General features: G+C 61.5%; 1 protein-coding gene across 1 annotated transcript in view; it reads left to right on the forward strand.

The window, feature by feature from the left end:
* The first annotated feature begins 219 nt into the window (after window positions 1–219).
* FAM20C (FAM20C golgi associated secretory pathway kinase) overlaps window positions 220–21,114 on the forward strand; it is a 31,366-nt gene continuing 10,471 nt past the window's right edge. The window contains exons 1-3 of the mRNA XM_055410510.2: window positions 220–1,835; window positions 3,589–3,764; window positions 8,177–8,255. Of these exons, the coding sequence (XP_055266485.2) occupies window positions 1,225–1,835; window positions 3,589–3,764; window positions 8,177–8,255 (866 nt within the window). The 5' untranslated portion in view covers window positions 220–1,224. The remainder of the gene's footprint in view (window positions 1,836–3,588; window positions 3,765–8,176; window positions 8,256–21,114) is intronic.

The following is a 21,114-nucleotide window of genomic DNA, read 5'->3' on the forward strand; positions in this document are numbered from 1 at the left end:
CCGGCCCCGTCATCTCTTCCAGGGGCGGCGGCCACAAACCCCCGCCTCCCCATCCCGCCGGCCGCCGGGGCCGCGGGACCCGCCCGAGGCGGGGGCGTGGGGCGCAAGGTCGCCGCCCGGGGGGAGCGCGCTCGGCGCGCAGACGCCCCGCGGCCTCAGGGAGGGGCTTGGCCCGGGTTTCGGCCCTCGGCTCTTCCGGGAGAGCCGGGACGCTGAAGCGGGCCGAGGTCGGGGCGCGGGTCCCTTCTTGGCGGAGGCTGCTCGCGAGGCCCCCGCGCCCTCCGCCTGGCTCTCCGCGTTCCCTCCGCAGCCCGCGGGGAGGAGGCGCCCTCTCCACAGCGGGCCAGCGCTGCAGAGCGTCGCGGGGCGCGGCCAAGGGGAGGAGAAAGGAGACCGCGGAGTAGGCCCAGGCTCCCGGGACGCCCGCTCCGCCAATCTGCGGGCGCTGACGCGGGGGGCGGCTCCGCGGCGCTCGGATATCTGCCCGCCCGCCGGGGCGCCGGGCGCCGAGAGGCTGGGCCGCGAGGGCGCCGCGCTCGGGGACGGCCGCTGCACCTGCCCCGGACCTCGCCGGCCGCTCCGCGCGCCCTGCCCCCGCCGGCCCCGCTCCCGCCCTCTCCTGGGTCCCAGCGGCGCCGCGCCCTGGTTCCCCACCGGGTCCTCACCTGCGGGCCGCAGCGCGCGCGCGGGAGGGAGCGCCGAGCCCTGCGCGGGGAGCCGCCCCTTCGCCTGGCCGGCCGGGCGCCCGGCGCGGCCCACGAAGCCGTGGAGACTGCGCCGAGCCTCGGATCGGATTGCGCCGCGAGGTTGCCGCCGCCACCTCCGGGCCGCCGCGCCTGGGCCGGGATGGGCCTAAGTGTCCGGCCCCTGCGCGCCTGATGAGCGCGGCCGCGGCCCCGAAGACCCAAGCGGGCCGCTGCGTGCGCGGGGCCTCACCAGGCTGCGCCCCTAGCTCCGCGGACCAGGATCGCTGGGCCGGGCCGGCCGAGGGCGCCGCCGCTCCGGAGAGGCGAGAGCGAACTGCCGCGACATGGCCGGGCGAGCGGGCGCTTTGGCGTCCGACGCCCTCCGTGTGGGACAGCCACAGGGCTGGTAGCTGGCCGACGCCAGATGGACCTTGACCCGCGCCGCGGCACCGCGTTCGTGCCGAGTCAAGGCTAGAGGGGCACGGGCGGGCGGCGCTCCGGGGGCGCCCGGAGGTCCAGGCCGCTCTCGTCCGGGACCATGAAAATGATTCTGGTGCGCAGGTTCCGCGTGCTCATCCTGATGGCCTTCCTGGCGGCTTGCGCGCTGCACCTCGTGCTGGATCTGCTGCCCAAGCTGGAGAGGAGCGCCGCGCGGCCCTCGGGGGAGCCCGGCTGCTCCTGCGCGCAACCCGCGGCAGAGGCGGCGGCCCAAGACTGGGGCCAGGCGCGCGGACATCCCGGAGGGGAGCTGGCGGCCGCAGGCTCCGCCGGCGACGCGGGCTGGCCCAACAAGCACACGCTGCGCATCCTTCAGGACTTCAGCTCCGACCCTTCCTCCAACCTCACGTCCCACTCGCTTGAGAAGCTGCCCCCCGCAGCAGAACCGGCCGAGGGCGCCCCACCGGGGCGGGATCCCGGCGTCCGGCGCCCCCCAGATGCAGCTCACCGGCCGCTCCCCCGGGACCCCAGCCCGCGTGGACCTGTGCTGCCCCCTGGCCTGAGCGGGGACGGCTCCCTCCTAAGCAGGCTGTTCCAGCACCCACTGTACCAGGTCCCCATTCCACCTCTAACGGAGGCCGATGTCCTCTTCAACGTGAACAGTGACATCAGGTTCAACCCCAAGGCAGCCACGGCGGAGAACCCAGACTGGTGAGTGGGGCGGCGGTCACTGAGGTGGGTGCTGGAAGGCTGGACTCCTGAGGCAGCCAGGAGCCTTTCGAGAATAAAGACCCACCCAGGGCCGCTTCCCGGGAGGCGCCCTTGCACATCCAAGGTGCTGTGTGAAGAGCGGCAGGGTCAGGGACTTGCTGGGGCGTGGACCTTGCAGTAGGAGCCCCAGGAAGGGGAGTTTGGGGGCACGCAGCAGGCAGGCTCCAGGCACTGCCTTTGTCTCCAGAATGACCGCCTCCCTGAGGAGGACTGCTGGGCGGCTGGGAGCTCTTCCCTGTGGCCACTGGCCTGGAAGGCAGGCGGGGCAGGCGTGAGCCGGGAAGAGTTGGTTCTGCACTTACGGGAAAGCTGTGCTGGCCTGCAGGGCCTGGTCTCTGGCTCACAAAGGGACTCGGGCAGGGAGCGAAAGTGCTTCCTTGGGAAGCGACTGGCTGCCGGCTTCCAGGGACTTGGCAATGTTGCTCTGGTGGACACGTCAGGAAGGTCTGGAGCGGCCTAAGGAGCTTTGTAAACCAGTTCCTGAGAACAAAATTAGTGAGGGGCGTGCTGACCCCCCTGAGGCATTACTGAGGGCTTCTCCTAGCCAGGGTGCCCACCGTGCCAGCTGTAGACAGCAGCGGCTCCCTAAAAGGCAAGTGGCGTCCCTTTAACCGCTTTAAACCCCTGCCCCCAAGGCCCTCAGCCACACAGACCAAAGTAAGCAGATGCTGCAGCCCAGGGTGATGAAATATTAACCAGCAGCAAGGCCAACATAAATGACTACCTGCGAAAGGCTCCCCAAGCAGCTGAGGGGAAAGGCCAGCTTTCCAAAACATCTCATGAAAGCCTTTCTCCTTTGCATTTGGACCAGGCCCAGGGTTTTCAGTCTAAACACACCAAGGTGTTTGGTAGCCTCTGAGCTTTGTCTGCTGGCCAGGTTCACCGAAATGCTCAGCAATTTGCAGGGCGGAGCTGTGAGCCAGGCCAGAGCCTCTTTGTAGGAGAGAGCAAGCCCGGGGCCAGCGGTCAGTGATGGGACCCCTGGGCAGCTTCTTGTGACCCGTCATGTCCATTGTGGGGCAGTGTTTGGCTGAAAGGCCTCGCTTGCAGGTGCATTGGCACTCAGACGAGTTCCACTGTTCCCTCCGGCAGCGAACAGGGTCTGTCCTCCCTCCGACTGGCCTTTTGACTCCAGAGACAAGGATGGGCCACGTGGGCAGCAGGTCCTTGATTTGCGCCTGGGCTGGAGTGAGCACCACTTTCCTCTCTCCCCACCCAAGGCTGCTTCCTGAAAATCAGCTTTAGCCTCTTGCATCATTGCTTCCCTGAAGCAAAACACCCAGTGAAGGCTTCCGCCGGACTGGGCTTGTCTGCCCCCAGGAAGGCAGCAGCCCCTCATACCCCAGGCTGGCAACGTGCTTGCCAGGCTGTTTCAGAGACCCCAGGACAGACCCGGCGGGGTCTAGCGCTGACAGTCTGGGTTTGGTCTCCTTTAGTTATAGCTGTCTGTGGCGTCTCTCGAGGGTAAGTAAGAATTACAGGCCTTCAGATATGTTATTAGTTGGTTGAACAACAGCTACAGAAAAAGTGCGGACGTCGCAGGGTCCTGTTTGAGCAGAGGCTCCTCCAAATAAACCCACGTTTGTTTGGCTCCACAGTGAAAACCTTGGCGTTGGGGCCAGCTCCCCAGTCCAACCCGAGACCTTGCTGTTTGTCCTTTTCCTGCTGACCTGGGTCACCTTCATTTGTGCAGGCCACACGAAGGTCCTGAAGATGAATTCCTGCCCACTGGGGAGGCGGCCGTGGACTCCTACCCCAACTGGCTCAAGTTCCACATCGGCATCAGCCGATATGAGCTGTACTCTCGACACAACCCGGCAGTGGAGGCCCTGCTCCGTGACCTGGGCACCCAGAAGATCACCAGCGTGGGTAGGTGCCCTTGTGCCTGGCCAGCTTCTTGCTGAAGCATCACCTCCTGGGCGAGTTATACCAGCAGCCTTCCTGGAGGAGGCGCCCACAGGCCTTCATTGCTGTCTGTAATTGAGGGAGGGGTGGTGGAGAGGGAAGGGCTGCCTTCTGCTGCAAAACAGAAGGTAGGAAAAGATGCCGCCCAGCCCATCCTGTTGTTTTGCTGGGTGTGTGTGGGGGGGTGGGGGCCAACCCTGCAGGTAAGGAAGGGTCAGCCCTGGCAGCCGCAGGGAGACACCGCAGAGAGGCCAGAGGCTCCTGGAGCTCACATCTGCTCCTGCATTCAGGGTGGACGGGGAGTGACTGGGACTCCACTCTGCCCGGGGCAGAGCCCCAAGAACCGAGTAGTTTGGAGGTGACATCTCCGAGGACTTTGGGATCTGCTGAAGCAGAGGATTCAGGGCATCCAGTTACTGATTTCAAGAAAATGTGTCGGCAGTGGTCTCTAAGCATGGAGGTGTGGTGCCATTGTTCTCAGGCCTGTAGGCGATTGTGAAGGTCCCCGGTTAGTCACCAGTGGCTCCCAGAGCAGAGGGGGCGGGCAGAGGCCCTGGGGGGGAGGAGCAGTCCTGGGAGGCCCAGAGGGTGGAGGAGGACTCAGGAGCACGGTGCTGGGAGTGGGGGCTCCAGGCCTAACGTCTGGACTGTCCTGTGGCTTAAAGGGCTCTGCTAAACCAGCTTCTCCCTGTCACCGGCGCCAGGGAGCTGGGTGTGGCCTGCGAGGCTGGTGGCTGGGGGTTTCCAGAGCACCTTAGAGGCTGTGCTGGGTGTCTCAGCCCGGCGCTGAGCTATTCCTGGCACCCAGCCTCTTCCTAGCGTGTGGCTATTCTCCCTGAGAACATGATGAACACCCTCCTGGCCGGGGCAGAGTGGTGGTCTCCCCTCCAGGAGGAATCTGAGCGCTGCTAGCCTCCCCCTGTGCTGGAGGCGGTCTGTGCGGCTGGCAGGGACTGCTGGGGAGAGGCTGCGGCTGGCGCGTCCCCTGCCCTCCTGAGCAGACGAGCCTGTTAGAGAGACGCCCAGTGCGGTGACCACTCATGGTCCGTTCAACAGGCTCTCGAGCACCTTCCGCGTCTCAGGGCCCTGTCTGGGCAGGCAGTGGGGTTAGCCCAACCTCGGCAGACTTCTGCTACATCCTGACTTGCCTATTCCCGGGGCCCGGGAGTGCACGCATGACGGGCAGAGAAAGTCCAGGGCGATAAGTGAGGAGGGGCCCTCACCCCGCAGGACTGGGTCCTGGACGGGGCAGAGGCTTTCGCGGTGGAAGCCGGCAGAGAACACAGGACTTTGGGGGGAAACTACACCAGCATTTGAAAATTAGGGTTTAGGGAAGTGCAGCGTTCACGCTTGGAGGCCGCTGCCCACCGTGGTCTCCCATCCGCCCAGTAGGCTCAGGCACATTGCATCTATTCTGGGAAGCTGGCCTGTGCACCAGGCGTGTGCTGTATTGACTCAGGCTCTAAGCAGGACCTTGGGTAGAGGCAGGGCTGGGAGGACCCCACGGGCTGGCCAGGCTCCCCGTAGCCCTCAGGGCATGGCCGGCTGCCCCGCTCTCACCGGACGTTGCTCTGCACCCAGGGGCCTGGGAGCCACTGGAGGAAGAGGATGGGCCTCGTCCGTGCCCTGGGGACTGACCTTGGGCCACCCCCATCGGGTCCGACTGTCCCGGGCTTGGTGCCCAGACTGCCTGACATCCGTTGGCCAGGACCCCACCCAGAGTTCTGACTTGCTTTGTGCCCAGTGGTGGGGCCTGGACTGAGGACCTGCCCAGCTATGTCCTGCAGGCTGTTGGAGCTGCTCTCACCGCTGGACGACCCTGTCCAGCTGGCCCTAACCCAGCACGTTCCTTGGGGCCGTGAGCCGGTCAGAACCCAGGCTGGCACTCACAGGCACCCGATGAGCATGGGAAGACTGGTGACAGCCCTGGGCAGCGTCCCCCGCGGTGAATAGCGGGCTCAGCGTGTCCCAGCTCCCCCGTCACAAACCGGAGTAGCTCTGGGCAGACAAATCCAGCTCTGTGGGCCTCCTGGAGTCTCTGTGGGTCACAAAGGTGCTCAAAACCTCAACCATGTAATCTCCAGCTTGCAAATCCGAAATCATAACCCGTTTGACGGCAAAACCCAACCCAACATGAACAGACATGGAGGCAAAACCTAAAATGAGAGGCTGTTTCTGAATCTTTGTTTTTCTTGCTTGGAATGAAGGTTCTCAGGTTCCTCTGCGGACACAGCAGTGTGTTTAAGTCCCGGGCTCTGCCCCTGACCCGCCCTGGCTGCAGGCCCTCTGGGCTGGATGCCCCTACCCTCTGGTCACCTGAACGCTTCTGCTCCCAGAGACCTTGAAGGAGGGTGTGTTGTCTGAGGCTTGCCTTGGGGGCTGCTGAGAGGTGGGAGCAGAGGCTGGGGCACCTCTGTGCGGGACAGTGGCGCTGGGCAAGCCGGAGCCTGGTGAAGGCCTCAGTTGGACACTCAGCTCCACTCTGCATGGCCTTGGGCCTGGAGGCACTCCCAGGGACTCATACTAAGGAGGAGACCCTCTTCCTGGAGAAGCAGAGCATCACACTGGGAGTGGGGCTGGTCTGGCCAGGTGCAGGCCTCCCCTGAAAAATGGACGCTTTCCCTGGGGCAGGGGTGGGGGGTGGGGGGGTTGGCCCTCCCATCCAGCTGGACGTTTTGATTAAAAACCCCACTGCTGAGACAGTGGTTTCTGACTGGGCCCTTGGCCTCACAAAGCCACAGGGTGGATTTAGAGACAGGGGTCCCTGGACAAGAGCTGTCTACTGCTGGGGGCCCTGCCCCTGGCATACTGTGACCTGGGGGTGGGTGCAGCCCTCAGAGGCCCCGTGGGAGCCTGGGGTGCAGCACTTTTGGGAGCCTGGAACCGACCTTGGGGGTCAGGGTTCAGCAGCTCCTTTTGAGCTTAAAATGGAAGACGAGCTAGAAATCCAGCCTGTCTCCCAAGTCCCATCCTGCAAATAAGGGAACAGGCCTCTGAGAGGGCAGGCTTGCCCGTGATCAGCTCATTCCTGCCTCCAGCTCCCGACTTGGTCCCACCCTGAGCGGTGTCTTCAGTCTTGGAACGTGAGAGAAGGTATGGCAAAGAGAGTGGCTCCTTCCAGACCCCCAGAGAGATTTCTTTACTGCTGGGCTCCTGGCTGTGTGGTAATAATGGCCCTTGGCTGCCTTTAAAGAGTTCAGATTTTATCTGCCTCCATTCAGCTTGAAACTAGGCCTGTGGAGGCCTGGGCCTTGCTGGTGACGATGGTGATGATTAAACCGATATTGTGGACAATTACGCATACAGAGTAAATGACACAATTGACTACTCTGTGCTCTGAGTCATTTAAAAAGAAGTCACATGGTACGAGAGGATTCAGGCAGCCTCTGACCTGAAGTGCAGGCCCTGCAGTTGTTCATCCAGGTCAGGATGGAGCCGTGCGTGGAGGTGAGCAGAGGAGACAGCTCCACTGGACGGACTCCCTGGACACTCACTGGCCTGCTCGGGCAGCTGCCCCGGGGGCCTGGGGCTGCGAGGCCACCCTGCCTAGTGAGCAGGCCCCTCAGGAGGGCAGCTCCAGCCCCAGGAAGGCCACAGTCCCACGCCCACCTGGGGACACCGCTGCTTCGGGCCCTAGTGCCCGGAGCTCTTCCAACTCAGCAGAGGGGAACCGAAAGTGCCCCGTAAGCCGGATGACCAGCCTGGGGCCAGAAGGCCTCTGTCATCCGGGAGGAAGGACCCAGGCACGTCAGGGCTCCAGGGGGAGGCAGCGAACAGCTGCATCCCGTCCCTGTTCTCTCCGCTGTCGGGCAAAGCGGAAGGACGGAGCCCCCGTGGTGCTGACCCAGCTCTGCTGTGTCCACGCTGAGCCGACGGCGGCCACGGCCCTGGATTCCAGCAGACAGCGCCCTGAGTGGGTTCCCAAGCCCCGGGCGGGAGCTGCTTTCCACCAGGGGTGTTATGGTTTCCCTTTCCTGGGAGTGGGTCTCAGCCCTGCCCCAGCCCCATGGGGGCGCTGGGGGAGGATGCGGAGCCCCTTGGAGAGAGGCGGCTGTGGTAGGTGAGCCGAGGCGCGATCTAGGGCACCAGCAGGGTGGGGAGCCCCGCGCCCCGGCCCGTGTGCGGGCCTCCGATCCCTCCGCCGTCTCCCGTTTCCCAGGCCTGGCCACCCTCCTGCTACGGCTCCTCCAGCTGGGCGGCCTTTCCTGACCCTGAACGCGCTGCCTGTCTCAGGTGTCCGTCCCAGACGCCCGCTCACCGCCGCGCCCCTGGCCCTTAGCGCCGTGCCGGGCCTCGGGCCCCTCTCTGCACCAGTGCATCTGCGCTCACAGGCCTCCGCGGGCGGCGGTGACCGTGCTCTTTCCCTCCCACTGCAGCCATGAAGTCGGGTGGCACGCAGCTCAAGCTCATCATGACCTTCCAGAACTACGGGCAGGCGCTGTTCAAACCCATGAAGTAAGTGCCGGGCCGGCGGGTGGGACGGGAGCGAGGGCCACGAGGTTGCATCTCAGCCGCTCAGCCCTGGTCTCCTCACCAGAAGGCAGCCAGGCTTTATGTGCGTGAAGCTTTATTTCTGAAGCTAGCAGGTCGGCTGATTTGACCCCTGACCCCTATTCCAGATAAAATAGAAACTGTGCTCCCAAAATCAAAAGGAAGCACTCAGTGGCATCTGAAAATTGTGGGGACGGTGGAGAAGGGATGTTTGGAAGGCAGACAGCCCCGGAGACTCAGCACGCGGGTCTGTGGCCTGTGATCCTGGTGGTCCCGGGGCTTGGGTGTCTCCCGTGGGCCGTTCGATTAGTTTCACATGGGCCATTTCTACCCTGACGAGAGGGTTCATCGTGTTTCAGGCACGGGTTGCACCCCCGAGGGCCCATGAGGCCACTCAGAGTCAGTGTGTGGAAGGAAGTCCACATCTCCTTGCGGGCTCGGGAAGACAGCTAGCCGACCGCTGCTCTGTGGCTGTGACGACCACCCGGGTTCGCACACCCACAGTGTTCAGGAAGGGTGACGTGGGCTGTACTTGGGCTCCTTGGGCCCTGGAGGAGACGGAACCCCCTGGCATCGCGGGCACCTGCGCACCCTCTCAGGCTGGAACTTGAGTAGAGCGGTCCCTTCAGGCCCTTGATACCTGGGCGATGTGCTGGGGAGGAAGATGCTCCGGGCGGGGGCGGGCTCCGACACTCACTGCTGGCCCCGTGACTGGTGGGCCTGGCCCTCCCTGGCGGTCACAGGAATCCAGGACAAGAACCAAAACCCACCACGCCTTTGTCACCCCCTCAGCTGCACTTTGGGGCTCAGGCCTCTTGTCTCTGGGGTGCGTCAAACACAGTCCAGCAGACCGACGCCGGGTGTGCGCACGGTGGGAGCCCAGTGGCGCGGGCAGGGCAGCCTCTTCAGGGGCCCTGGGGCTCGGGGCTTTGTGCTGCTGGGAGTCGGGCAGGCCTGCAGGGGCGGGGGCTCTGGGCTTTGCGCCTGGGCTTGGGGTGTGGGGCTCTCGGGGGACTCTCCCAGGTCAGTCCTCACCTTGGGCATCCAGCCGTGCTGTGTGTGCAGGTGCCCTGGGGCCACGCCTGCGTTGCGGGCTTGCACAGCGTGTGGTTTAGTGCTCAGGAACCTCTGTGGGTTAGAGGAAGTGTCGTGTTGTTATTATTCTGCCACGTAAAGATGTGGGAATCAGGGCTTGGCGAGATGGTACAGACCGCCCAAGGCTGACCCAGTCTGGAGCCTCCCACGGCCAGGGCGCCCAGCCTCTAGCCCCTCTTGGCCTCCCTGGCCTGCCCCTACCGCAGGGTGACCGTGATCACAGGAGGCGCGAATGGCAGCTGGGGCAGCCAGGCTCCAGAGGCCACTTGGAAAGGCTGCAGAGTTCACATCTGCCCGCCTCTGCCTGAACTCTGCTCTCAACCTGTGTGTCCTGGGAAGGATGTCAGGGTTCCTGTCAGAAGGCCGTGCACGAAGGGACAGCCTAGCCTGGGCTGAGGCTGAGGCCAGGCTGAAGCATGGAAATGGTGGGGAATCCCCCGGGGACCAGGGAAGCTGAGGCTGGGAGGATGGGGCGTGTGCACGGCCAGCCTCCCTGAACGCCGTGCTCCCAGGCAGAGGGCCCCGGCCGCAGGGCAGGCTCTGCTAGGCTCACGCCGCTGACCTCACACCCCGGCCAGCCCTCCCGCTGCTCTGGCTGGCCTGGCCCACGCCCACCCTGGCTCCGGGCTCTGACCCACCCCAAGTCCAGCATCCGCTGAGGTCTGGTCGCTGACAGCGGCCACCCTCCTGATGACCCCGGGGCACACAGTTCCTGCCCCCACAGCCATGCTCTGAGCAGGAAAGCAGCTGTGGTTTCTGACCATAGCATTAAGAAAATAAATATATGATTAATAATTCCCTTAAAAAAAAAAAACTTTCTTCAGTGAGCTCATAATAACTCTGTAACCTGAATGTTCTGAATTAATCAGGTGGTAGTTTTTCTCTGAGATCCTGAAGGATGTGTGCTGTGAGGACCCAGGCAGGAGTGGTCCTGGGGTGAGAGGGGAGCCTGGCAGGGCTGCAGGGTGCGATCCCCGTGGTGTGAGAGGGCCACTCATAGTCTAATGGATATATTTTAATAGATGTTGAAAAATGTGTAACTAGCACATTAGCCTGTCAGTTGCTGGATGGTCTTGCTTTTAGTGTTAGAGTAAGATGTTTTAACACCTTTATCCAGACACAATTCACATAGATCGTAATTCAACCACTTGGAGTCTGTCACCCAGTAGCTTTCAGCATATTCACAGGACTGTGCAGCCGTCCCCGCAGTGTTGAACTGCTCTGTTACTCTGGAAAGAAACCTTGTGAAGAGCTGTCCTTCCTCCAGGCCTGGACACCACGCGTCTGCGTCCCGTCACCGTGGACTTGCCCATCCTGGGATTCCCCGTGAGCAGCATCAGTCACTGCCGGCCTGTGTGTCTGCTTCTCTCGCAGAGCATGGGGTGTTCAGGGTTCTCCCACGCTGTGGCCAGTGTCTGAGCCGCCTTCCTTTCGGTGGCCGAACACTGAACAACGCTCCCTGGTGGGAGTGGGCCACATTTTACTTGACTTACTTGCTTTACTTTACTTTCATCTGTCAACGTGTATTTGCCTTATTTCCACTTTTTGAGCGTATGGATAACGTGTGAACATTTGTGTTCAGGTTTTCGGGTGGACGTGTATTTTCATCTCTCTTGGGTGTAAACCTGGGAGTGGAATCCTGGGTCCAGAAAAACTCAGTGCCGCCGACTGAGAGGCTGCAGCCGCTCCTCCCAGCAGCTGCCCGCCCCGCCCCCGCCCTCCCAGCAATCTCTGCAGGCTCCGCAGCCCTTGCCTTCATCGTCCCTGTTGACCCTCAGCATCCTGGTGGGGGCGGGCCGTGTCGCTGCGGTTCTGACTCACAGTTCTCTCCTGACTAATGACTGCGAGCATCTTCTCACGTCCTTGTTGGCCATTTGGATCTTCTCTGGAGAAACGTCTGTTCAGATCTTTTGCCGTTCAGCGGGTCGCCTTTCCGTTAGTGAGTGGTGAGAACTTTTCATGTAGTGGGGTTCAGGACCCTTATCGCACACGTGGTGTCTTTTGAGACACCAGGTTCGCATTTGGAGGATGTTGGATTCAGCTATCATGCTGTTGTTGCTCGTGCTTTCTAACATCAGAAAAGGTCCATGCTGGCTCACAGTGGTGCCGGGGACATGTGTGCCGAGACGGAAGCCCTGGTGTGTCCACAGAGACAGGAGGCCTGGCACGGCCATTCGTGTGTGACCTCCAGCAAGTTCCTTCCCTCCCCGGGACTCAGTTTACCCATCTGTCAACTAGGGGGTTGTAGGCAGAGGACTGAGGTCTAAACTCTACTGGACTGGCTTTAGGAGACAAGGCACCACGTTTATGGAAGGAAGCTGGGAGGGGTTGGTGGTTTGGCGAGGCGGGGCGAGACTGCACAGATAAGCCAGAGTATACATCAGATTTCACCATGTTTCTTAGAAAGGAAGCTTCTGGGCCTGCTCATGACGCTGGCTGTGACCACCTCCTGGCAGAAATCTACATTCAGCCACCACACTCACACTGAGCCTAGCCTGGCTTCCTGCCAGGCGCAGGGGCAGGCTTGACTCAGGCCTGGCGCTCCTGCCTCTGAGGGCCTTGACCCTGGGGCGCAGGGCCTGGTCTGAAGGACAGACGGGGGAAATAGGGCTGAGCACGAGTGTGAACGTCAAGTGAACATCACCCCAGGCCAGGAGTCCAGCCTGGAGGGGGTGGCACGTTCTAGGACAGGGTGGCCTCCGTGGGCTGGAGGACCAGGGCCACTGTGTGGAGGGCTTTCTGAGCTGAGATTGATTGAAACGAGATGACGTTGCAGCCCAGGCTTTCACCACACCTGGGCCGTTGGGTTGCATGTGGCTGGTGGTGCCATGTCGGACATGGCCAGAGTCACAGAAAGTTCTCTGGGACAGAACTTGTGGGGAGATGAGGCCAGGCATCTGGAGAGGGGCAGGGGCCAGGCCCTGGCGGGCATCTAGACCTGGATGTTATCTCTTCCCCCGCTGTGCAGGGACAGAGCTGGGAGGGCTCCCCAGGAACCAGAGGTGAGGTGTGGGGTGAGGTCAGGGACAAGCCTGGGTCCTAGAGACTCGTCGGGGTTGGGAGGGGGAGGCAGACACCCTGGGCCCGAGGACGGACTTGCTGGGGCCGGGAGAGTGAAGGCTTCCAGCCTGGCGGACAGTGACCAGGGGGCCCTGCGGGGGGTGTCCAGGCAGGCCAGGAGCACGAGGCAGGGCCGCATCGTGGAGGGCATCCTTGCTGTGAGACCTTGCAGCCCCTGCGCCGTCTCTGGGCTGCGGTTGCCTTCTGCTGCTTGAGGCTGGACAACAGGAAGCTTTGGGTCCCGGCCCTTCTGGGACCTCTCTGTCGTCCACCAGTAAGGCTGTGGGTTCACACTGCAGCCCCCTCCCCAGGTCCGTCCTTGCTGATTGTCTGGGTGTCCTGGGGTTTGCAGTTTTGACTTGTAGGCGTTAGAGGGACAACAGCTGTTGAGGGTGCACAGCTGAACGCAGGCTGCAGACCGAGCCGCAGCTGCCCTTCTGCTCAGGGCACTGGCCAGCAGAGACTCATCCCGCCCCGCAGCCTGGCGAGGCTGCTTTGAAGTCCCCGTCTCCACCAAAACAGCCAGGTGACCACCTGAGAGTTTGGAACCCAGAGTTGCAACGCCCTCTGTGCTGCGTGTGGTTTAGGATCCAAAGCATGTTCAGGCGCAGGGAGGGAAGGAAAGCACACCTGCCCCCGGGTCGCTCTGAGGCGAGAATAACTCCAACAGCAAGACGCCCCTCCCAGAATGCATGGGCCTGCCGCTGGAACTCCGCAGACCCAGCCTTGCTTGCAAACCAGAAGAGAAAGAGAAAAGCCCCGTGGGCCAGGCTCAGTGAATCTGAAATGGGTCATTTCAAGTCTGGCTTAACGAGCACCTGTCGTCCAAGGCTTGGGAGCTGGGGGGACAGTGGGAGGTGCCCCCAAGGAAGGCCCCAACCTGGCCTGGAGGCAGGTGGGGCTGAGGTCGTAGTTGCAGGAAAGGGCACCACGCCAGGCCTCATGGGCCAGACAGAGAGGCCACTGCTGCCTGTAGACCTGGTTGTAGACAGGGAGGCTGAAGCTCAGAGTGGCAGGGGACGTGCCTGAGGGCACCGGCCAGCAGGAGGTGGAGCTGGAGAGAAAGTGAAGGTGAGCGTCTCTCAGCCGTGTCTGACGCTTTGGGCCCCTGTGGACTGTACAGGCCATGGGACGCTCCAGGCCAGAGTACTGGAGTGGGCGGCCGTTCCCTTCTCCAGGGCATCTTCCCCACCCAGGGATCGAACCAGGTCTCCCATTGCAGGTGGATTCTCTACCAGCTGAGCCACCAGGGAAGCACTGTGTGACGGAATGGCCACTGCATGGTCCCTATTCAGATCTCAAAGCGATGGCCACTGTGATCTTTGACATCACTAACATGTAGATTCCTTCCTGGCTCCTTAATCTGTAGCACAGCTTGATTGTAACCCCGCGTGTCCACACCATGAGGGCGTCGGGGCTGCCGTGGGGAAGCGTTGCCGCCTGGGCCGCTTAGAGCAGCAGGAAGCTCTTCTCTCTCCAGGGTCAGAGACCTGGTTCCGCAGGGCCGCCTCCCCGAAGGTTCTGGAGGGTCCCTCCCGCCTTTTCCCTCCCAAGCGTGGCATCGAGTCTTGGCCTGTGGCCATGTCACCCCCGTTTCCGCCTCCGTTGTCACGCGGCCTATCCCGAGTGTCTCGGTCCAAATCACCCTCTTCTTACGAGGACGTCAGGACCAGCCTGATCCACAGGGATCTTTTCTCGGTGAATCCCATCTGCCACGTCCCTGTTTCCAGACACGGCCGCAGTCACAGGCTGGGTGAGGACTTGGGAAGACTCCGCAGCCCCCTCCACGTCCAGGTGAGGCTGAGCTCTGTGTGGCCCCACACTGCTTCCCGGTACCTGGAAACGAAGGCAGGAAAGCGTTTCCATCTCCGCTGTGGATGTGTTCACCGCTGCCCGCCTTGGTTTCCTCTGTATGTTGGACAAGGGGGTGTGATTAGATCCAGGGCAAATGTTATCAGTGCTGGTAAAACGCAGCACAGCTTTAGCTTTACCAACACTTAGAGTTCCCACTTTCCCAACTTCTTAAAATATAGATTTGCATTGACTGGAGTGCTCATACAGAATTGCAGACAGATGGTAAGCAGATACTTGCAGCACAGGCAAGTAACCAGGTGCCCAAGTGCCCAGGTCAGGAGCAACAGGCAGCCCCCAGGCTCCGGCGACCCCTGCCCTCCTGTTCCTGACACGGGAGTCCTCACTGCCTTGCCCCCCTCCCTTGCTGCCGGTGTGTCTGTGAAATGCTTCCCCCAGTGCCCATGATGGTGGTACACGCAGAGCCTGGACTGCTCACGGGCTGTGAATACCCTGTCCGCCTGGACCAGGCCAGGCCTAACCCCTGTGTCTGGCCCGTGGAGCTCACTCCCTGTGTTTGCGCGCAGCAGCTCCCCTCTGTCCTGCTCCGGGTGCCTTGGTCTGGAGGAAGCCCTGTGGAGCCTGGGGGGAGGCACGTTGTTGCCGGCCCTGCAGGGACTCACGCCCGCCGCTGCCTGCTGTGCACGCCTTGTTCGTGCGGCAGCCTGGTCTCTGCGAGGCTGCTGCCCTGGGCCGGGGTGTCCCGCTCCGGGGGGGCCACACTCTCCCTGTCTTGAGCTCGTCAGGATTCTACAGCCTCCGTTCCGGCCGGCAGAGGCAGGGACCCTGTCACTGATGTGTCAGCTTGTTTTATTTTTATCACCAGCTCTCCTTTAAGGAGGAGGAAATTGAGGCTCCGAGGTCTAAATGTGAATCGGGAGCAGGCAGCTGGCCAGGTCTTGCTGGGGCCCAAGGGTCTCTGACATCAGGTCCCGGCCTGTCAGGCACAGCTGGCCAGGGAGCCCTGAACCCAGGGTCTCTGCTGGGGGTTGAGGGGGGCGCCCACACACCGCCTGCTCCTCTCAGAGGCACTGCGCACGAAGAGACTCTAGTACGCAGGCTCCTGTTGTGAAGGAGAGGATGTGTGTGTGCACGTGTGAGCCTCTCCCAGAGAATCCGGCCCTGAGCAGCTGTCCAGAGGCCCTGGATTCCTCGAAGCCGAGGGGCAGGCACAAGCAGCAGCAGAAGCAGTGCAGGCGGGAGGCCGCCTCTCGCTGGAGCTCAGCCTCCCTGCCCCCATGGCCGCGCTATGCTCTGCCGGCCTCAGCAGGCCGCTGGCACCCGGGTCCCCTTCCCGCACTTACCCCGGGGAGGCCCACCCCAGCCCTGTGTGCCGGGCTGCCTGGAGCCCTGCGGTTTGTCCGCAGCCTCAGTTGACCCCCACTGAGCCCCGGGTGTGGCGCTGTGGGGCCGCTATGTGACCCATCAAGTGTCCCTGGGAAGCAGAGGCCAAGTGGAGGGCCCGCCCTGGGCCGCCCCGCGGGTCCTAGTGGCTGGTCCAGCCCTTGTGCTGGGCCGCTGCCCTCCACAGGCTCGAGGGGTCGGGGCACCGTCACTCCAACTCCACAAACGCCTGCTGGCTTGCCGTGGGCCCAGACTGCATAACTCAGGTGACCACAGGATTCCCCTGTCTTCTCCTGCTCCCACTGGGAATTTGGAGTGATTATTAATTCTGTAACCGTTGCCGGGAGGTTGGCAGGGAAGTAGGTTCACAGTAAAAACTTAGTACAACCTGCCGAGAGTGTGGTTCTGGCCCAGCCCCGCGTCACCCCCATTGAGCAGGTGGGGGCCGTGCTATCTCCAGGCCCCCCAGCTCCTTTAGGACGCCCATCCTAGTGAGCCATGACACATTTCCTTGGGAGCTTCTGGAAAAGATTATCGCCTTTGTTCAAATCAAAGCGAGCAAGTCATTTTTTCCGAAAACAGCCTCCTGCACAGCAGAGCGGAGAGTCTCTTTGTACTTCTGTCTGGTGTTCGGGTCTCTGGGCTCTGCTCTCGGGGGGTCGTCGCTGTGCTGTCGTGAAAGGGGCAGAAGATGAAAAGGAGGGAAGAAACTCTGGTCCTAGTTCCCTCGTGCCGGAAAGAGGCCACGTTGGGGGTCTCGAGAGTAGTTTGATCAGCTGGTTGTTTTTTATGCCCCAAAAGGAAATATTGCAGACCTGAGCTCTTAAAAAGCCTTAAGAATGAGCCGGAATCTATCCCCTGTGCTGGGGAAGGAAAACAACCTCATAGCAGTCACCTTGGTGCTAAATATTTACTCCACGGTGTAGTAGATTAGGGGCATCTTTTCTTACTTTGAATAAAAAGATGAAGCACAGGGGCTTAAATACAGAAAGAAAAGAACTGGGGGCCTGCATGCACAGTTGACGGGGATAGCACTCATTTCCACTCTAATTCCATTCCTTAGTCACATCCTTAAACCCCAGACGAGCTGGCAGAACAGTATTTAGAGCAGAGTAGATCTGCTGCTGCTGCTGCTGCTAAGTCGCTTCAGTCGTGTCCGACTCTGTGCAACCCCATAGATGGAAGCCCACCAGGCTCCGCCATCCTTGGGATTCTCCGGGCAAGAACACTGGAGTGGGTTGCCGTTTCCTTCTCCAAGAGTAGATCTTCTACTTTCAAGCAGATCTACCCCCATCCCCACCCCTTTGCTTTGGAAACGGAGTGTCACTACAGTCCCTTTTAATGGAAGCGATGTCAGACTTGCCTTACAGTTACAGATCTTTGAATTGTTTTCAGATTGGTTTGCATGAAATCCACCTTAAGACACTTGAGTGTCTTCTGAGTTAATTATTTTACCCAACCATAAGTGAGCGACTTGTCCCGTGTCCCACTTTGAAGAGCTGTCTCTTGGAGACCCTGAGAGGGTGGGATTGGCGGGGGTGAAAGCCGCTTGGGACCCCTGACGGCGGCCAGTCAGCGCTGGGCCCTGACCCTCTGGCCGCGTGGCCTGCGGGGGACGGGCTGCTCTGTGCCTGAGTCCCGTCCAACAGGTTGGTCATCCTGAGGCCCGCGGCCTCCAGGAAAATCCTCCCCGACAGGGAAATAGGATGGTAGGCGTGGACCGCAGGTGCCCGAGTTTCTGAGTAAGACAAGTGCCTTCTCCCAAACAGATCCCCACCCCTACAGGGGCCAGAATTAGCAGGAGCTACTGAGGGAGCGGCCTGCCTGCCTGCCCTGAACATCTGCCGCTGAAAACCTGATATTAAACAGCTTAATATATCTCCTTAATGACAAGGTGGCTGCCTTCTGCTGTGTGAGTGGCAGGGAGGCTCGGGACAGGAAGGCTGGTTTCTGCTCCCTCGCCCACCTGGTGCGTCTGGCAAGAAGCAATGTCTCCCCGTGGGCTTGGCCCTCGTCGGAAGCCAGAGCCTCGTCCCCAAGGAGGCCTCTGCCCCAGGGTACCACCTGGTCAGCTGCAGGGTCTTCACGCAAGTGGCGGGTCAGGGCCCGAGGACAAAGCGCTCACCTGGACTCCCGAGCAGACTCATGTGCATCCTCAGTTTGGACACGAGAAACCAGAGGGATGTGGTGATGGAGGCAGACCTGGGACCCAAGAAAGCCGGACGGGCCGTAGCAGTCCTTACCCCAGAGAAACCTCGATGGGGCTGGAGCAGTCCGTGTCCCCAAGAGAGCGAAACGGGGCTGGAGTGATCCGCACCCCAGTCCCTGGGGGGTGTGACCTACCCAGGCCCTGGTTTAGGGCCCCTGGTCCCCAGAACTGCAGGGCACCCCCCATGGCCCCAGTGCCTGGAAGGAGGAGGGGCCTCCCCAGAGGCTGTGGGGAGACAGGAGCTGCTGGGCTCTGCGGTCTGCGGACTCCCCCCATCCTGCCGCCTCACCTGGGAGGGGGTCCAGTCACACTGCCTGCCCACCGAGCCCTGACCGTGCGAGCCTGTGTGAGTTTAGCTCTGGCAGCAGCGCTGGGCCCTGGAGAGTCCTGCGGAGGTGGTGCCATCATCAGCAGTTTACTCAGCGACCACAGAAGAGGCTCAGGGACCCGGGGGAGGCCCGTGGGAGCCCCACGCTGTCTGTGCCCCGGGCGAGTGGGCCCTGCAGGGGCAGCTCCCCGCCCACTGCCACCTCACCGGCCCTGGGATGCCCGCGTTCCCGCCCGACGCGTGGCAGGCTCCTCTGTCTGGGCCTCAGTTTCCGGCCTGAGCTCAGGCACCTTGGGGCCCTCAGCGTAGATGGGGACACAGGAAAGCCGTGTGACAGCCATGTGTGCCCTGAGCAGCCGCACAGTTGCTCTTTTTCCAGAGTTTGACCTGACGATTAGCTGCCCTCTCTCCAGCTCCCCGCGTGGGAGTGCGTGGCCCCATCCCTCTCTGCACAGGCTGGCGGGACGGGGCCGGGGTCCGCGGGGCTTTGCTCCCCCTGCCGGCGCCCCCCTGAGCCATTGCACCTGCCACACCTCACAGAGGGCATCAGGGCACACCTGCTCTGTCAGCCTGGCGAGGGCGGCAGCCAGGGCGGGCCTGGGTGGGCAGAGCTTCCCCGCCCGTGTTCCTCCCGACGGCCAGTGCAGAGGGGCCCACCCCACCCACTGCAGCCCCAGCCTCGCATCTCAGCCCAGGGCCCCCGTGGGCAGAAGCAGAGCCTCGGAGCCCAGTGCTGGGCCCTGCACTGGGGCCCCTCTGTTTGCGAGCTGGACCCCCTCACCGGCTGTGTCCTTGTCTACAGGGTGGGGGACACTTCATGTCACAACCCAGGGAGGTGCACACAGAAAGCGCTCAGTAGGGCACTCTGCTCGGAGGAAGAGCCAGTTAAATGTTGGCTTTTGTTCCTTCACAGATTTTGGTCATAAACTGACAATTTATTCTATTTTTAACCAAAGCAAGAGTTCTCTGTTTTCCCACGAGTTGAGGAAGGCTGGGATGCTGACAGTAACAGTGGGGACAGGGGGCTGCTTCTCTGCAGAGGGGACGGAGGTCTGGCAGCAGCTCCAGGGGTGCCGCGGTGAAGCCCCATGGGGGCTGGGGAGCACCTCGCAGAGACTAGATGCACCTCCGAGGGAGCACGACCTCCCCCGGGAGCCAGGACCTTTCTTGGGGACACGGGGACTGTTTTTGCTGCCGAACCTCCAGGGCTGTGGCCCCTTCTCCCTTGTGAGCACAGACACCTGACCAAGTGGCTAGGGGCCAGCACCCTCAAGCCTCACTGCCGGGAGGTAGTTCTGATCCCTGAGGAATACAGATTTTCAGGCCCCACACCTGGACCTATGTCTGACTTTGGGAGCCCAAAAGAAAGAGCCTCAGACTGGATCAGACACCCAGCTCCTGACCAGGGCCTGCCTTTTTCAGCTGTGTGTTTCTGCAGATGACCTGTGTCATTAAAACAAGGACAGGGGACGTGCCTGGCAATTCAGTGGTTAGGACTCCATGCTCCCAGAGAAGGGGGTTCGATCCCTACTTGGGGAACTAAGATCCCACCTGCCTCTCAGCCCAAAATTGAAAACAACCAGAAAACAGGGACAAGGATCAGAGCCTTGAGAGGCTGCCCGAGGATGAATCGTGCAGCCCGAGGAGGGCCCACGAGGCTTCTGTGGAAACAGAGGCGCCTTCTCTCAAAACCTTCTGCATCATTTCTTAAAAGTGTGGTGGTTTCAGCATGACCAGATCTGGAGGAAACAGACCGAATTTCACAATCTTCCCAAGGTTACTAAATCCTTGTGTCCTTTGTGTTGCCAAAGAGTCTATATTTGTTTCCTGACGCTGCTATAAAAAATGATCACAAATGTAGTGGCTTAACACCACACAGCCCTAGTCTCTTATGGTTCTGGAGGTCTGAATCTAAAGTGGATCTGTGGGTGGTGGGCTTCCAGAGACTCTGGAGGGAGTTGGATTTCTGCTGAGGGACGCTGGAGAAGGCCACAGATCCCCTCCCAGAGCCTCTGTCTTCAAAGCCGTCAGTGTTGCCTCTGCTGCCTTCAAGTCTCCCCGCGCCTCCCTCTTTTAAGGACACTTTTGATGATGTTGGGTCCATGGAGATAATCCAGGATAATCTCTGCATCTCAAGATCCTTAACTGGGTCACATCTGCAGAGTTCCTCTTTCCATTTAAGACAGCATATTCATAGGTTCTGGGGACTCAGATCACAGATTTCCTGGGAGAGGTCAGCGTAGTACTCACTTCAGTCTGAACAGCCACAATCGGGTATTATTGTGCTTTCTTCTGAGCTCAGGGAAGTCCCTCTGAAGGGAGGGGCTTGGCTGTGGTCCTCTGGAGAGGCAGGAGAGAGGGACACGCGTGCGGCCCAGAGCACTGGCAGGGTTTCACAGGCCCGGGGTTTGGAGGTATCAGGATGCCCTGCGGAGCCTGCAGGTGGCCTTGGGGCTTCACGTGACCATCTGAGCCAGGAGGCGTGCAACATTCTGAGGCCACCTCGTTTCCACCAGCTTCTGCCTGTCTGCCCCTTCGCACCCCCGTCACCACTGCCAAGGCCCTCTTTCACTCCCGCGGCCGCCTAACCCACGGTTTGCCTTCTTCCCCAGTTGCTGCTTTACCAAGAAGTCAGCCTTAAAACTTTTCATTTCTCTGCCGCGCAGGCACCACGCCGGGGTGCTGGGCGGACCTCCAAGGCAGTGTGGGGGCTCCCGGTGCTGACTGCTGTCCATGGGGGTGGGCCCCAGGAGGCTCCTCTGGCCCCTGGTCCCAGGCTGCCGTAAGCCCCAGTCCCTCCCAGTCAGCAGAGGAGGACCTCACACCTGAGCTCCAGGGAACGCTGATCTCCAACCCCCCCCACTCAGGGTGAGCCCCGGGTGCCCAGCCAGCCCCAACTCCGACAGCACCTGCTGCTCACATCCGCATGCCTCCCC

The sequence above is a fragment of the Moschus berezovskii genome, chromosome 27, assembly GCF_049115385.1.
Source record: "Moschus berezovskii isolate FMDL1 chromosome 27, NW_MosBer_1.0, whole genome shotgun sequence".
Classification (NCBI taxonomy): Eukaryota; Metazoa; Chordata; class Mammalia; order Artiodactyla; family Moschidae; genus Moschus; species Moschus berezovskii.